Consider the following 18,758-nt stretch of genomic DNA (forward strand, 5'->3'; position numbering starts at 1 on the left):
TCCTGGTTTATTAGTATTTGTACTCAGTGATTTTCTGATTCCAAGGTAGTGCTAATGAGCCAGGCATTGCGGCCTGTGCCGCTCTGTACCCCTGGCTTCAGTGTGGAGAGGTCTGTCCTGAGCTCTCTGCTACTCTCTGACATCAGGCTCTGTAATAATGCCTGCGCGTGTAGAAGGCAGGCCTGCGTGACAATGAGTGTGTGTCCTGTGGCAGCATTAATAAAAGAGTTCCCAAAATATACATTCTTCTTTGGTTATAAGATAATCATTTTCATGGATGAGTGAAAATTATATACATGTATTTTATTTGAAAAGCTTGTCTGCTTAAATACCGGTGTTCTGTTATAATGTTGACATTATTTTCTTGAGTAACATGCTGAAAAATGTTGATAACTGACACAAAATATGTTTATTTTAAAATCTCAGAATTGTGGAAGAAGCTTTGTAAGTAAAATGTGTGGACTTGCCTTGAGTGATAACTTCCTGTGGACTGTAAAGCATATTGTTACGTACACTAAAACGTTCTGTCAGTTTACCCTCTGAGGACAAAAGTGAGAGAGACGACAGCAGAGGGTGCCGGTAGCTCTGCCGTCAGTTTCACTGACTGCACGGCAGCTGCACACAAATCTTATGTCCTTGCCATGTTGTTTTGAAGCAAAATATAAGACTTTTAGTGTGTATGCAAAATGTGTGTAACAATATACTTTAGCTTCATGTTCACATGAAAATCAAAATTTAATCTCACTGAAGTTGAGGTGTTGGCCTGAATCCAAACCCTGCAGATCCTTGAATCCAGAAATACATCTCAACAGAAACTTATGCTTGCCTTTCGGTCTTCTCTAATGTACAGTTTCATTGTGCATAGGTTATATTTCTTTTTTGGGTTTGTCCAAAAAAGCTTTACCTTGTTTCTCCTTTATTCTGGGCATGTGTCCATTTCATTATTTATAAAGGTTGTACCTTCTCTACTTTGGCTTATAGATTTTTTTTTTCTTATTCAAAATACCTTTTCTGTATATTTTTCCATTTGCTGGGACCTTTTCTCATTATCTTTTTTCTTTCTTTTTTTAATAAATTGACATTTGTTTTGTGTATTGCAAGGGTACAGTTAAAACAATACTGACCTTGCATGTGTGTCTGTGTGTGCACCTGTAAACCAAGTTCATGTGTCTTTACTTTTTTTTACTCCTCACCCAATGATGTTTTCCCATTGATTTTCCAGATAGAACAGAAAGGAAGGAAGGAGAGAGAAATGGAGAGAAACATCGATGTTAGAGAGACACATTGATTGGTTGCCTCCTGCCTGACCTGACTAGGGCCAGGAATTGAACCTGCAACTGAGGTATGTCCCTTTGACCAGGAGTCAAACCCAAGACTCTTCAGTCCATGGGCTAATGCTCTACCCAGTAAGCCAAACCACTCAAGGTTGTCTTTACATTTTAACATATATTCTGATTTTTAAAAAAAGGCCCTGGCCAGTTTGACTCAGCGGTTAGAGCATAGGCCTGTGGACCAAAGAGACATGGGTTCGATTCTGGGCAAGGGCACGTACCTCAGTTGCGGTTCATCCCCGGCCCTGGTTGGGGTCATGTGGGAAGCAGCCAGTCGATGTGACTCTCTCATATCCATGTTTCTTCCTCTCTCTCTTTTTCCTCCCCTCCCACTCTATTTAAAGATATTTGAAAAAGTATCCTTGGGTGAGGATTGAAAAAAAAAAATTTCCACAAGAATATGAAACTAAATATAGAAATTATTTACTTATTATTGAAAATTGTCTGAACAGCTTTCTAAAAATGAATCATTTTCTCCATTTTATTATAGATTGTGAAATAATAAAATTACAATAATATAAAATTACTATATGTATATATTATGTTATTCTATGTTTTTTATAACATAGGCACCCTACACTTATTATCTGATTGCTGAAAGCACCCAAACTCACTCTATCATAGAGTCTGGGCTGAGCAAAACAAGCCTAAGTCCAGTTACCGTAAGCCGGCTGCTCTTTCCTACATGAGGCACAGGCTGTTGAAGGTGTGTTAGTGATTTTCCCGGTCACCCGCTTTCTCCTAGCAAAGGTATGTCGGAGAGGAAAGCATACATGTCTTCAGTGGCTTTCATTTCCTGCACAGAAAGTATTACATCTGACCACGCGGAGCAGATCCCACTTGTTCTTCCCCTTGGTGCGATGGCTGACTCGGAGAAGCTGTCAGAGCACGTGTAAAGCGTGCATAAACACAACGTGCCGGTGTGAGTATTTGTGACAGTTATAACAATGCAAATACTTTTCCTTGTGGCTTAGTCATCTTTTTTATAAGGAATGATAATTGAAAGAGAAATTAAAGTAATATAACCACTAACTTACATTTATTTCCCAGTCTTTGTTTTATAAAGTACCTTTTCCAGTTAGAGTCTCTTTTGAATATAATAAACTAACAGTAATCTACAATGTGTTGGATTCTTTTTTTTTTTATCCTCACCCGAGGACATTTTTGCATTCATCTTCAGACAGAGCAGGAGGGAGAGAGGCTGGGTGTGGGGGGTGGGGAGAAACATCGATGTGAGAGAGACACATCGACTGGTTGCTACCCACACAACCCTAATTGGGGCGGGGACAAACTGCAACCGAGGTACGTGCCCTAGCGGGAACTGAACCTAGGACTCTGGTCCGCAGGCTGATGCTCTGAAGTCTAACCGCTGAGCCAAACCGACCAGGGCTGTGTTGGATTACTTTAATCTTAATATTTTACATGAAAATAATTACTGTCTTTAATCTGACGACAAGCATCATGTTTGTGCTCTTCTCTATGTCTTTTTTATTTTCTGTTGTTCATGTTATATGTCTGTTTGTGGTGACTAAAATACTTTTCTAACAGATACTTGGGTGCTGTGAAATAAACATCTGTCTGTAATTCCCTTTTATTAAATATAACACATTTTAAAAGACTACAAAAGATGGGAATTTTTAGACTTTTAAACAACCAGCCTTTGATACCATGCGGGCGCTACACAATTACTTAGAGGCTAAATATGAGAAATTGTCTTGTGTATTGTTTGCTGTATCTGCAAGTTAATAGCTGTTTTCTTTGAAGGGATAGGTTTTATCTGCCAAAACTATCCAGTCTTTGGATTAATTTTGTGTTGCTTAAATGTAGTCTGAAAGTAGTTTGGGGTTCCATGTAGAAACTTTGACAGAACTTTTGAGAATACTTTACAAAAGTTTAAAAATCCCCTATTCATAGTTTATTTATGATTTACATCTTTCCTGTTTCCTCTTAGATTTCAAATGGTCTTTAGCAGAAGATAAAATAAGGAAAACGGCTCACAGTACCAAAGTCAGGGACTAAAGCATGTGTGCATAGGGCTTTAGCATCCGAGCTAAGAAAAGCTGCTGTAGTCAGACATGAACCTTAGCAGTGACCTTAGAAGTCAAGGTCCTCCTATGTTTTGCTCATTGCATCAAGTTCTTGGTGATTTGCAATGCTAGTGAGCTAACTTATAGCAGAGAGGAAGTGTTTGTTTGCCTTGCCTAGGCACAGTTAGCACTGCTCTTGGGTAGCATTCTGGCTGAGTTTGGTTAACCAACATTCCTCAAATCTGGACAACAAACGCTTTTGATTTTTTCAGACTGCTCTTAGATGTCATTCTTATAAAAGGTCTACCGCTTGGCCATGGTATGCGTCCACTCAGAACAGGAACTTGGTACTGTTGGTGCGAGTACATGGAAAGTACAGGACGTCCTCACTTAATGTTGCAGTGAGTTCTTGGAACTGTGGCAGAATGATACATAACCAATTTTACCATAGGCTAAAAACAAGGGTATAAACAAGGGTTAAGTTCCAATAGCCTCTTATCATGGTCATAACAAAACTACAAACAAAATGACATTATTCAAGGACCTGCTGTACTTTGAACATTTTTTTCTGGGTCATAAGACTTACTTTCATCTAGAACAGAATTTTAACAACCACAGTAGTTTCATAACAGTAAACCCAAACAAAGTTTCCAAATAGTTTAGTGTTGGTTAAAGAAATTACCATTGCCATTATTATTATTGTTATTATTATCATTATTTTTAATCCTCACCTAAGGATATTTTCCTGTTTATCTTCAAACAGAATGTGGTGGGGGGTGGGAGAGAAAGACAGAAACATTCATGTGAGACAGACATATTGATTGGTTGCCTCCTGCATGACCCCATCCAGGGCCAGGGACTGAACTGCAACTGAGGTATGTGCCCTTGACCAGAATCAAACCCTAGAGTCCCTGGTTCATGGGCTGACGTGCTAACCGCTAAGACAGACTGGCCAGGGCTGTTAAAGAAAGGATTAATAAATAACCTTTCTGATCAGTATAAACATCATTAATATGTCGGTTCCAATATTAGTTGCTTTAGTAATTCAGGTAGACTGTAGCCACCTCTTATGTTACTAAATCAGTTATAATGAAGGCTATTTTAAAACAGAGGCTCCTTGACTGTTGATTGGATTATGCCCTAATAAACCCATTGTAAGTTGAAAATGAATTTACTTCACCTAACCTACTGAACATAATAGCTTAGCATAGCCTGCCATAACATGCTCAGAACACTTAGATTAGCCTATAGTTGAGTAAACTTATCTAACACAAAGCCTATTTTATAATAAAGTGTTGAATATATTATGTAATTTATTATGCATATTACTTTCTCACCATTGTAAAGTCAAAGAATTATAAGTTGGACCATTTCAGGGATGGACACTGGTAAGAACTGAAATTAAGAAAGACTTGATAGAAAACATTGAATTCTCTTTAGACTTGACAGATGAACAGAATTTAGTCAGAGAGGAATATAATAAGTATGTCGTACATATTATTAAAATTGTGCTTATTAAAGATGTTTATATTTAAATATTCTTAAGAAACTGTCTTTTTACAAATGTATATAATCTGAATCTTAGGTAAAGATTATATGTTTTATGGTTAATACTATGTGATCAAGGCATGCTTCCAAATAAAAATTTATGATGAACCCATGTCTACACCCATATTGATCAAGTACCACAGAAACAAAGTACAAATTCATAGCAGAGAACAGTTGTAGTGAGCAGCAGAGTAAGGAGGAGAATGTAGGAAACTGGACCTTGAATTAGATCCTGAGGAATAGTAGGCTTCGATTTGGTAAAGAAATTGGGAGAATACAGTCAGTGTTGAAGATCCAAGTGGAGATGGGCCTGACTGGAGCCCAGAGTTGATCTTTTAAGTGGCAGGACCTGCAGTTAGAGAGGTAGTCATAGCTGTAATCAAGTTTTGCTTCTAACAAAGTAGAAAAAAGGGGGGGAATCAAATAGTGGGAGTTGTGAAGATAGTATTTATGACTCTATAAATATTCTGGAACTGGTGAGTAAATTGTTCCCTTCTTAGTATTGTAAGAGAGTTCATTATCTTCCTAAGCAGTTTACTACTTTGTTCTCAGATAAAATAAGATCTATTGGCTTTATCATCATTCATAGTCATCCCAAAATAGTCATCTTTTGAGATTTCTGCATTAATTATGTTTAGGTCAAAGGAATTCTCAGTAAAAGTAATTGCATCTCATGTTTTTTTACATCTCAATCCACAAGTGAGGTATTTACAGACTGTATAATGGCATATAGTAGGAAAAAGTATGATTCATCCTAATTACGAAGCTTTTTCCTAGGAAACAGTCTTTGGAAAAATGTCTTATTTCTGTTTTTACGAATGGCTTTGAGACCTTAAGAAAAATCTTGCCTTTTCTGTATATGGCTGTAAATTGTCATATTTTTATATTTTCACATTTTGATTTGATATGAATTAATCTCTTGTTTGCAAGGTCAGATACTCATGGACTTTATGGATTTATTCCTTAAAACATCAGCAATGTATCTGAAATAGAAGAGTCACTAGGTGCAGCGACTGGGATGCATTTGTTGCCCTTACAGAGAATGGGTTCCCAGAAGCCAGATTTGAGTGGAGGAAGATGAATGTGAGTGAGTAGAGCTAGAAAGTGTAGATGATTCCTGCAGGGAGTTTGTGATAAAGGACAGGAGGGAGTTGGTCAGTAGAAGGAAGCCACCTCAGGGATAACTAGGGGAGGTGAGTATTTTTAAAGGCTGAGCAAATTCAATAGAGGGAAAAGCTGAAAGTGAAATGGATTAATGATGGAGTAAATTTTCTAGAAATCAGGAGGGGATAAAAACAAAGTTAAGGGGATTCCTCATTTTCTAAGGCAAGGCTGAACGTGAATATGTACTTTGGTTTGGGAAGTAGGTAGTGAGAAATGAGGGATGATTTGATTGGAAGACCATTCTCTCTGTCAGATCAGAGGTTACATACTCTGATGATAATGGTGGGGTGGGGAGAGGACAGGTTGATCAATGAGACTTGGAATAGTTGCTGTGGAAATGAGAAAAGGAAGCTGATGAAAACAAGCAAATGCATTGCTGAGCTCTCTGACCTCAGGCTCTGCCTGCCTTCCTACCACAGCTTTAAGCTCCGCCCACAGTGGTGATGCTGCTGCCTGCACTGGCCTCACTCCTTTTCACCACCTGCAGCACTGTTTCTTCTGCCTTTGATCAAACCTGCCTGTTCTTTCATGCCCAGCTCAGGGACATTATTTCTTGATCTGTTCACCTGAAAGTGCTATCAGTCCCTCCAGTCTTCTACAGCAATTGAAACTCTCTTAAGAAACACATAATTTGCAAATATATTTTATCTTCCTTCCTAGATTGTGATTCCCTTTGGGCAGGAATCATGGATTTGTCAGTGTCTGTATTTCTGTTTCCTCTCTCTGCCAAGGCCAGTGCTATTATATTGTTCAGTAAATACTGAATGAATAAATTAATGAATGAAGCAAATCCACTACCACCAAATTGTATAAGAGAGCAGTAGACCTCTATAGGAAAGTAAAGTTTGTCTGAATTCTTTATCAGGTGAATAACCCACAAGTGTCAACTTCAGAATATTATTTTGTGTGTATATTTGACTTCCCTTTCACACCAGCAGGGGAATATATTGTATTTATGGATGATTACTCTAACTTGGTGGCTCAGGTTGTTTTTAGTATTTGAATTATTTGTATTCTCCTAGGCATGAAGGGCTCAAAAATCTCTATTGTGTCCAACTTTTCTTTATTATGCAGCTTTTACTGTGGCTTTTCTAATGGTAAAGGTGCTAATGTCAGTAATGCATCACACACCCAGAGATTAGACTTCCTGTTTAAATTCCTTTTTAGTTTCTCAGTTAGTGACTAATTGTGCTCTGCTGAAGGAACATTGAGTACCAACATGAACATCTTATGCTGCTGGTCCTACAAGGTTTAGCTAGAAGAGGAAAACTCACGATGAAAACAACAAAGAGGCAGCGATTACAGATAATGGCAGTGTTTGACTTAGCAAATATGATGAGCATGCCTGAGAATGCTTTGCTTCACGAAACCTTGATTCCCATTGTCTAGGACTGCATTGCATTTCCATAAATTTAAGATTGCTGTTCTTTTATATCACTTCAGAATTTTTAATAATTTAGATATTTGTATTCTACTGACCATTTTTCTGCCCTATTGACCAGTTCACTTTATTTATATTCTAATTACTTCTTTGGTGTTTTTATCTAAAGTATTGGCCCACACAAATTTAGGATATAGCTAAATTAGCCAACAGATATAACTAGCTATTTATTGGGTGTTAAATGGACATTATTATGGCCTATTGTTAAAACTCAGTATTTATATCTTAATTTGCATAATAGAACTTTATTTGGCATTATTCATTTGAGGAGCTAACCCAGAAGTTTCAGATGCTTCTAAATGCCTCTTTTACCATTTTGGACATAGAGATACAGATAGCAGTCATAAATTCCATTTCTGCAAACTTCAAGATCATGTGTTTCACTGAAGTGTGATCAAGGGTTGTCTTCTCCATCACCACCACAATAGCAGCTTGTCCTCTGACTGTCATTGCCCTACCCAAGGCCAAGAGAGAAAATACTTGAATATTTTCCTTGTCTCCGTGATAGTGACCCATCCACTTATATCCAGGTTATCCCTCTTCAACCCCAGTAGTCTCTGGAAAGATATTACTAAAACATACTCTCACTTTGGGGAAGGGGGTTCACAAAATCCTTAAATTCTGGGTTTGTCTGCTGAAATTGTCCAGAGTAGGACAGTGTATTATCACGTCCTATGCACTGAAATGCATAGAAAAGAGGAAAAGGAGTCTTGCCAAGCAAAATGGCATCATATCTGTGGCATTTCTGCCTGTGCTGTTAATTTCCACTCATTACCTTTTTCAGATTCCTGTGTATTGGTATATATGCAAAATAATCTCAGTAGGAAAACAAATGGTAAAATCCTGAGTGATTTTTCAAACAAAACACCATAGATGTAGGGATATTTGAAATAGGCAAGAAAATGAGAGAAAAAGGGTAATTACTAGTTGTAGCTGTTTTCTTCATGAAGCTTCCTGATGCTGTCAGCTAGAAACAGTTTCTCCTTTCCCTAAATTCTTATTGCAGTTTCACTGTACTTCTATTAAGACACCTCAGTTTGTGTTGTAGTTGCATACGTAGACCTCAGTTTTCTTTTTTTTTTTTTATCCTCACCCGAGGACATTTTTCCATTTTTTGTTCAGGTAGAGTGGGAGGGAGAGAGAGGAACAGAGAGAGAGAGAGAGAAACATCGATGGGAAAGGAACACATCGAGTGGCTGCCACCCGCACAACCAACCAGGGCCGGGGACAAACTGCAACCGAGGTACATGCCCTTAGCGGGAACCGAACCTGGGTCTCTCAGGACCGCAGGCCCACGTTCTAACCGCTGAGCCAAACCGGCCAGGGTGACCTCAGTTTTCTACACAATAACCTGTTGGCTACCCTGCTCTTGCTTCTTTTCCAACTCAATGTGTACAAGCAGACATAGCTTTGTCGTTGCACTTGTTCTTGTTGTTCTTAGTTCTGGCTAGCCAGTTCGTATGTGGGATGGTACTCAAGAGGACTTGGTGATTTTGATTTTAATGAATATATTCAAGATATGTTTTGAGCCCTGGCTGGTTTGGCTTAGTGGTTAGAGCGCCAGCCTGCGGTCCAGATGAGACCTGGCTTCGGTTCCCGCTAAGGGCATGCATCTTGGTTGCAGTTTGCCCCCGGCCCTGGTTGGGTCGAGCGAGTGGCAGCCACTCGATGTGTACCTTTCATGTCGATGTTTCTCTCTCTCTCTCTTTCTTCCTCTCTCTCCCTCCTGCTCTATCTGAACAAAAAATGTCCTCGGATGAGGATAAAAAAAAAGATATATTTTGCAGGTATAGATGCCAAAGTCTTAAAGAAGGCTAAAGATGATCACTGCTTTGTATAGAGATCGACATATAGCATATGGCTGTACAAACTCTGACAGTATTATGGAAGGTTGTCTGGATTATGTGTAATTTTCTATTTTATTGTCTGTAATTGGACACTGTCCTTTCCAAGTAGCAGAATTTGGTCATAGTTGCTGGTTGGAAAAAAATATTTCCATGATGATAATTATTCTGACTTTCTTCTATTTTAGGGTCATCAGACCTCTGTAATGATTAGAATTCACTAGAACTGGCTCTATTCTAGACTCTAATATAAAGGTCTTTTGACTTCATTGGTTTCCTTTGCTTCTCAAGCACAGCGTGAAGCCTCAGTGATCTCTCCAACAAGGTAATTTGGTACCATGAACTGGGGGGCTGGGAAATGAAGAACCAGTTGCTGTCCTGATAATGAACCAACATCACTGTATTACAAAAACTCTAGACTTCCTTAAAGGACATGAATCAAGGTAAAGTTTTAGATATCAGAGTGACTTTGTAATATCACAATATCTGTAGAGGAAATATGGGGTAAAATAAGAAATAATCTCAATCATCAGGAGATGGGTCATTTTTCAAACAACCACCTCTGGGTTGACCATCTTATCTGTCTTATTGCCTTTATTAAAACATGACCATTTCCCACCCTGGCCGGTTTGCCTCAGCGGTTAGAGCGTCGGCCTGCGGTCCTGAGAGACCCGGGTTCGGTTCCCGCTAAGGGCACGTACCTCGGTTGCAGTTTGTCCCCGGCCCTGGTTGGGTCGTGTGGGTGGCAGCCACTCGATGTGTCCCTTTCACGTCGATGTTTCTCTCTCTCTCTCTCCCTCCCACACTCTATCTGAACAAAAAATGAAAAAATGTCCTCGAGTGAGGATAATAATAAAACATGACCATTTCCTGATCTCATGCTTCTTCCCTGATGCCTTAAGTGAAAGTTGTTTATTGTTACATCATATTACCTCTTGATCTTCTTAATTCAACTCTAAGTTATGCAGTTTGAAGTTGGAAAACAAAAAATCCTGAAATCTTTGAGTATTTTGCATCTAGTAACTGCAACTTTTCAGATATCGACCAACCCTTGTCTCCATCCTCTGCCTCTGCCCTCATTTCACTGGAGAGAGGAAACAGCCCTTGACTCAGCCTTCCATTCTACCCTGGTCTAGCCATCCTCTTAGGTAATTTCAGCATCTACACGATGACACATTTAGCCCAGTTCCTTGATCTCCCCGTTACCCACACAACTTTGTACTTTGAATTTTGTCTTCTGGAACTGATCTACTTGTTAAATTTAAACATCTCATTCTCTGACCACAGTCTGTTTTATTACACTGTCAGTAAGTTATTCCCCTCGTTGCTATTCTTTACTTTCAATAAGATCTCTTTTCCCTTCTTGCCTTTATTTTTTTTCTCCGTTCATAATCATTCTCCTGCCATCCCTTTTTCTCCCAACCCAGTTATACTCCGTGGCCATCCTTTATTTTTAATCCTCACCCGAGGATATGGTTTTTACTGATTTTCGAGAGAGGGAAGGGGGAGAGGGAGAAACATCGATCAAATGCTTCTCATAAGTGCCTCCAATGGGGATTGAACCTGCAACCTAGAAATGTGCTTTGGCCAAGAGTTGAACTGGCAACCTTTTGGTGCACAGGATGATGCTCTAGTGTCACTCCAACTGAGCCACACCAGCCAGGACAGTGGCCCATCCTTTAAAACCACACTCTTGTCAGTATCCTCAACACCTTAGCCCTATTGCCCACACCTAGTAGAAGTCCTGGGTCTTGCCCGCTGTTGCTTTGTCTACACTCACACTGGCTTTGAGCTGTGCTGGAGAAAATTCCCCAAACCGGGCAGATCACTGCCAAAATCAATTCTTGGTTCCTGTATTAGTTATACAGGGCTGCTATGACAAATCACCACAAGCTGGGGTGGCATAAAACAATAGAGGCTTACTCTTTCACAGTCTGGAATTTACAGGCCTGAAGTCAGTGTGTCAGTAGCCACACTGCCTCTGAAGTCTGGAGGGAAGAATCCTTCCCTGACTCTTCTAGCTTCTAGCGCTTGCCAGCAATCCTTGACGTTCTTTGGCTTGAGGTAACATAACTCCAGTCTCTGTGCCTGCATCTGCACATGGCCTCTTCCCTGTGTATCTCCTCTTTTCTTTTCTTTTTTGTGTTAATCCTTACTGAGAATATTTTTTCATTGATTTTTAGAGAGGGAGAGAGAAACATTGATGTGAGAGAGATACATCAATTGGTTGCCCCCCGAATGACCCTGACCAGAGCCAGGGATTGAGCCTGCAACCCAGGTGTGTGCCCTTGACTGTGACTTGAACCCGTGACCCTTGGGTCCTCAGACCGACGCTCTTATCGTTGAGCCAAACCAGCCAGGGCTCTCTCCTCTTCTTGTAAGGATACCACTCATACTGCAGTTAGGGCCTGCCCTAATCTAGTACAGCCTCATCGTAACTTAACTAATTACATCTGCAAAGACCCGATTTCCTAATAAGATCACATTCTGAGGTTCTGATGGACATGCATGGAGGGGGCGGGGGGCAGTGATGCACTTTCCAATCCAGTGTAGTTGCTGATCTCAAAGGGACCCTCAATGTTGACTATAATTTCCAGCCTCCCCTCCCATCCTCAGCACTTCAGCCCTCCACCACCTGTTTCTTTCACGAAGCAATCAGACGCCATCAAACTAGAACCTCCTCCTCTTTCTTGAAGCCTTCAGATTACCTGAGTCTGCATTCATTCTTTCTTCCTGTTCTAATGAAAGAGATCCTCCTCCTGTCTAAAATGTCCTTTTTCTCCCACCTCCACACTGAATTCTAGACCCTCCTGCCCCCTCAGGAAACCTCACTGTAAACTTGGTGCACTCCTTGTTTTTTTACCATATCGTTAAGCTCCAACTCACTAATGGTTACTTGTCTTCAGCACTTACTGTCATTCAGATATCTTCAGTGTTTATTTTTTTTATTTTTTTCTTTATTGAATTTTTAGAGAGAGAGTAAGGGAGAGGGAGAGAGATAGAAACATTGATGAGAGAGAACATCGATTGGCTGCCTCCTGCATGCCCCCACTGGGGATCGGGCCCACAACCTGGGCATGTGCCCTGACCGGGAATCAAACCGACAACCTCTTGGTGCATGGGTCGACCCTCAACCCCTGAGCCACACCAGCTAAGCTATCTTCAGTCTTTAAAAAGAAAGGACAAAAAGCTGTACAACTACACGGAAAGGGCACTTTTTCTTTGATCTCCACCCCTATTCCATCTTTCCTCTACCTCTTCCTTCCCACAGACACAGGCTCCTCAGAGGAGCTGTGGACTCTGTCACAACATCCTTATCCCCTAATAACTTCTCAGCCCTTTGTAGTCAGTCTTCCACCCCTGTAATCCATGGAACCTAAACAGTCTTTCAAGTGACTGCCTGCTTATAAAACCCAGATCTAGCCCTGGCCAGTTTGACCCAGCAGTTAGAGCATTGGCCTGCAGACGGAGGGGTCGTGGGTTCAATTCCGGGTCAGGGGAACATTCCTGGTGGGGGTCGTTTAGGAGGCAACCATTCAGTGTGTGTCTCTCATCCATTCTGTCTGTCTGTCTGTCTGTCTCTCTCTCTCTCTCTCCCTCCTTTCCTCCTTCCTTCCCTCCCACTTTATCTAAAAAACAATGGAAAAATATCTGCGAGTGCAGACTAAAAAAAAAATGAAAACAACCCAGATCTATCTTGTCCCTTCTTGCCCTGTTACTATCACTTGACCCTGATGGACAGTCCCTTTCTCTAGAAACATCCCCTGCCTTGAGGGGAATTTAGGGAAAATTGCAAAGAGAATAAATGAGGTAGAACTGAAAGACTTCTGAGATCTCTTTAGTTCTAAGATTTGATGGTCTGAGATTTCAGGAACTTCAGTTTTCTTTGTTTATAAAACGTTGAGGTAATTTGTGGCTATTTCAACATGGTGGTGCTTTAAAAAAATAATGTTGAGTCTACAGAATGCAAAATCTTTCTCATGCGGTTACTGTAATTTCAAAGAGATTATTTTTAGTAACTATTTGTTATTATAAAATTTCTCAGAAATAGAAAGAAAACACACTAGGGAAACTTTAAATAGAAACTGGCTATACCGAATTTAAAATTCTAAGATCTGAAGATACAGACTTTGATGTATCAAGTTATCTTTTGAAGTTCTGAAGTCTGAAAAATTCTCTTGTAATATAAGGTTTTTATATCTATAAAAATAGGCTTATTATCCCATTTTTCAAAAAGAGTAGGATGACTAATAATACAAGAGAAAATGGAAACTAAATGGTATAAAAGTTAAGCAAAATTTAAATAGTTTATAGTTTCCTCCCTTTCCTACCAGTAACTGTTCTATGAAGAACTTAGTTGTTTATGATAAACATGCTTTTCCCAAACAGCTCTCCTTTTAGATTAATAAGAAGTGGAGCGGTTTGATTTTACCCAATAGCAATGTTTAACAGATAACTGGTTGGTGTTTAAGTTGTAGTCATTCCAAATGTTCCCGAGTCTTCCTAGCCTAAAGATGCAGATGAGGTCATATCAATACCAAAAAAGTCCTGTCTTGTAGCCCCCTCCGCCTGGCTGCGGAACTTCAGCATCTCTCTCTAAGTATCCACCAATCATTTCCAGTGTTTCTGTCTCATTGGTTCAGACCTGGTACAAGTCTGCTCCGGAATCCGTGCAGGGAAGCCACCTTGACCAGATCATCTCATGGCTGGCACAGGCCAGGAGACACTGCTTCACTGCACAGGGCGTGGCTTCATGTGCTCCCGTAGCTGCCACCCCTCCAAGGGCTAGGTGGCCCTGTACTTCCTCTGTCCTGATGGAAGTCCCTTCTGGAAAGAGTTCCTTCAGCTTTTGATTAGAATCTTCTCCCTCCCCGGGATTCAGGCCCACCCCTTGGGAAAAAAACACCTTGCCCTCCTCTCTGCCCTTCTTACCAATTTCTGCTCCTGTGTCTGGGCCCCAGACATCATCCTCAGAGGCCTCTTGGCACCGCCATAGATAGCATTCATGCGCGTGGAGGGCGGGGCAGGCAGAGGAACGTTATCGCAGATCGCGGGTTCCCAGGCTTCAGACTCACCCTCCCTCCCAGTCGCTCTGCCCACTTCAGTTTGGTTCAGCTGTAGCAAATTAATAAAACACCCAAGGAAAGCCAGCCAGTCAAATAGAACTGCAGAAGTCTTCAAAAGTTGTTACAAAAATCTTTCTTTTCTAATACGAATTGCTACAAACTTGACAGTTAAACAAGATTTTGGTAAACGGTACATTTTGTAAATTCTGAAAATTGGTTATTTGGCATTTGGATCCTTTAGCAAATTGGCCTGCTTTCCAGTTCATCAGATATTAAATCTCAGGTTCACTTGGGACTTTCTACTGCCATAGCTCTTTCATGACAGTGAGCTTCAGAACAGTCCTAAAATATTATGTAATCCAATTGAAATAATTGTTCCACATTTAGTTTTATTGAGAACAAAATGTTGTCATCACTCTGGGGTTTATAATCGGTGTGTGCAACCCAATTATAGTAATTCCTTTAGGATATAGTGTTAGAGTACTCTGCAACATAGCTGGATGCTGACCTGGTTTTAATTTATTTTTAATTGGATGAATTGAGGAAAGGGTGATAACTGAAATATGTATTTATCCTAAGCCTGGAGAATAACCGAGGGGTGCCATGTTAAGAAGAAAAAGCATAGCTACAACTATAAATAAAAGCTAATTTATCTTTGTTATTCAGAGCATATTATAGTCTCCAACGATGAAGGATGAACTTTTACCCAGGAATTTTGTAGTGCCCTTTGGCCTTGGGTCTGCTGTTGCTCTTAAACATTTTTGTGTCCCTTTTGTTGCCTGACAAATACTTAGTAAAGGGCCAGGGTTCTTTTTTGCTGTTCCTCCAGCATTTGAAAAGGGTCCCTTGTAATAAAAACCAGCATCCAAGAGGTGATTCAGACTAAGTGTTCTGCCTTCTGTATGACATTTTCAATTTTATTTTATTGAAGTGTTGGTTTTGAAATAGGTGATAATTATGTTTCCTCATGAGCAAGAAGAGTTCAAGGGCATGTGCCTTCAGTGCCACCCTCCTGCTGCATTTGATTTCACTTACGTAATCATTCTCTTTGTATCTAAAGAAGATGTTTGGAGCCTGCTGTGTCCATAGAGTTCTGGATTCCTCTGTATAGGAAGGGCCTTCATCCAAACACTCCTAGTGATTCTAGAACATTTATGGGTGAAGAAGATGTGGCTTAAAACATCACTTAAGCCCTTGCCAGTTTGGCTCAGTGGTTGGAGTGTTGGCCCATGGACCAAAGAGTCACAGGTTCAATTCCAGTGAAGGGTGCATACCTTGATTGTGGTTTGGTCCCTGGCCCTCAGTGGGATCATGTGGGAGGCAACCAGTCACTGTGTCTCTCGCATAGATGTCTTTCTTCCTCTCTCTCCCTCCATCCCTCTCTCCCACTCTATCTGAAGATAAATGGAAAGGTATCCTCGGGTGAGGATTAGGAAAAAAATCACTTAAAAATAATTTTTGTCAACTCTTTACTTTAAACCTCCATCATTGACCTTACAATACTAGAGAGATTGCTTCTCAGATAGAAAAAAAGATAGTTAAAGCTAAATTTATAGGTGGCAAGGAAATCACTTGATTTCTTAAAAGAAATGAATGCATTAGAAAGAATAAGAGATTTGATTTGCCCTACCAAGAGACCATAAACCTATTTATTATCCACCCTATGTGAAGGTGGGCCTAATACATACTGTGGGAGTGATGAGGCATGCCTCATACACAGAGGGAAATTAATAGGCAAATTACAAATTTATTTTGGAAAGGAAATGACATTAAAACAAATCATCTTATGTTTTACTATTTGAAACTCAGAGTTTCAGGAACTAATTATATAACAGCAAAAAGCAACATGGAAATATATTAAATATACAGAGAAAACTTAGATACCCAAGAGCAAGGTCAATTTATTTTTTACACAAATAAAACAAGATTCAAGGGGTCCAGATATCATTAAAATAAGAAAAAACAGTAAGTACTAATAAACCATCAAGGATAGGCCTGGCCAAAGCTAATTAATATGCCATCCATTACTTGTCTAGATATCACAAATGAAATTCACTATATGCTTTGTAACATCAATGCTGCAATGTTACAAGTTTAATGTGTAAAATTTTCCCTTCTTTTTAGTCCTTCAACTTAGAGGTAAAATTGGAAAGCTGACATGTAGTTTGCTTTGCATTCATCAGTCAGCAGATAGAAGAGTACTACTTTCACAGTTTAGGGCATTGTAAAAACAGTTTCTATAACTGAATGTATATATTACACATCTAGAAGAAAAAATGTTACCTTCCAAACTAGAGTGTGGTGATCTTGCTAAACTATCCCCATCACATCTGTAAATTGAGGGTAACTGCCTCATGGGATTGTCGTCAGGAACAAATGACATCATCTGTGTAAAGGCCTTAGCTCAATACCTGGACCACACTTAGTGTTCCATAACTACATCATCTTCATTATTACTAATTATCTCTTCAAGTACTGATATCAGCTGCTGAGCTTGAGTTTAGCACTGAGCTTAAGTGGAATATTTATGTTTCATTCTTTAAGATCATTAAATGAAAGTCCTTTTGGAACTATTTTTATTGCATTAAGTAAATTTGTTTTATTTTAAAATGTAGGTTATCTTCTACAAACATGAAAAAGCAGGTGTTTTATACTTGGGTGTTATATTTGGAATGTTAGGGTAACTGGTAGAATAATAAATCAATTCAACAAAAGTTTTATTGAGCACCAGCTATAACCAGGCCCTGAAACTACAATAGTGAATAAAACAGAAACCTGTCTTTCTTAATAGCCTAAAGCTTACAGGTAACTAAGGGAAACAAACATGTGAATAATTAATAACACATTACACCATTCCTTCCCTCCCTCTCCTTCCCCCCCCTCCCCCCGCCTTAAATACCCCATTTAGCATAGATATGAATACCTATATACCTTGAAAACTGGGCATGGCTATTGCTCTTTGTATAAAATTTCTCTTCCTCACCCCTTTCATCATAATTATTCCTTCCTTCCTTTGACTGTCTCTGTATCTTCTACATTCTTACATCAATATAGCATAGTAAATTATTTACATGCCTCTCTCTTCTACCAGACTGTTAATGTCATGAGAGTTATTCATCTCTGTGATCCTAGCTGCTAACACAGGGCTTAGTACCCACTAAGCACTTAATGTGGATGAATGTGTACTGTCTACTCTTCTTCCCTCTCCAATCCTTTCCCCATATTCTAACATGCACCTCTTGAAAAGAAGCAACAGAACATCAAAGAAATGAACCAAAACTCATTAATAGAAAGGAATAGCAAATAATTTGATAAGAAAACATATTTTTTTCCTATCTTAATGGTTATATTGATGTATAATGAAGCCCTATTAAAGTGACTTTCTCAATTCAGAATGGACTATATTGTTTATTGAACAGGACTGAAATATATCATTATTTCTCACATGAAGAAGGGGCTTGCCAAGCAGAGAAGTGTGAATAAAACTTCTGGAGGGTTAATTCATTTCATATATTTTAATAGCATCTATTTAAATGTATTCAGTTACTTGATTAATTACAAATGATAATTAAAAAATTATCTTTAGCCCAGCCATGTGGCTCAGTGGTTGAGCATAGACCCATTTACCAAGAGGTTGCTGGTTCTATTCCTGGTCAAGGCACATGCCCAGGTTGTGGGCCAAACCCCCAGTAGGGGGCCTGCAGGAGGCGGCCAATTGATGTTCTCTCTCATCAGTGTTCTATCTCTCCCTCTCCCTTTCTCTCTCTCTAAAAATAAATAAGAAAATTTTTAAAAATCATCTTTACTAAAGTACATCCAATAAGAACTATTATTTGTCAGCCTGATACTTTAACAAAATATACTTGAAGCAACAAAATGCCTTTCTTGAAGAAATCTTCTGTGGAAAGTACTTTCTCTTCTTTCCAGTTAATCTAAATTAAAGAGCTCCTGAACTCCCTACCCTTAGTGATGAATGGCTATCGAGTAAAGGCTTAGTTGAAGGACTTTCTTAATTTACAGCCAAATCCACTGTATCATTATATTGTGGCATATGGATCACAGATTCCATATATCCATTCAAAACCAGTATTTAGTATTCAATATTTATGATAAAGCATTCACTGGTGGTTAATTTTATAAGTGTTAAGTTTAAACTCCTTAAGGAAAGAGAATTACTTTTACTACTGACACTCATTTTTATTTTAATGTTGCCTAATTTGATCTTTCTGATTCTTTTTTTAAATAATGTTTTTTGTTCTGTTTGTTTTGTTTTTTTGGAGAGAGAGAGAGAAATATCAACTAGCTGCCTCCTGCATACTCCCTCACTGGGGATGGAG

The 18,758-nt window shown here is 39.4% G+C and overlaps 1 protein-coding gene across 14 annotated transcripts in view; it reads left to right on the forward strand.

The window, feature by feature from the left end:
- Positions 1–18,758, forward strand: part of LCLAT1 (lysocardiolipin acyltransferase 1) — a 187,003-nt gene that overhangs the window by 123,110 nt on the left and 45,135 nt on the right. Inside the window, exons 6-7 of one of the 14 annotated variants that reach the window (XM_036262197.1) lie at positions 2,077–2,253; positions 9,544–9,677. The exons of 11 other annotated variants lie outside the window; for them this stretch is intronic. In XM_036262197.1, the coding sequence (XP_036118090.1) occupies positions 2,077–2,253; positions 9,544–9,569 (203 nt within the window). In that variant the 3' untranslated portion in view covers positions 9,570–9,677. Of the gene's footprint in view, positions 1–2,076; positions 2,254–9,543; positions 9,678–18,758 lie in introns of those variants that run through there. 2 more of the 14 variants (XM_036262201.1, XM_036262198.1) reach the window with 2 other exon arrangements.

This window comes from Molossus molossus, unplaced genomic scaffold, assembly GCF_014108415.1.
Source record: "Molossus molossus isolate mMolMol1 unplaced genomic scaffold, mMolMol1.p scaffold_m16_p_15, whole genome shotgun sequence".
NCBI lineage: Eukaryota > Metazoa > Chordata > Mammalia > Chiroptera > Molossidae > Molossus > Molossus molossus.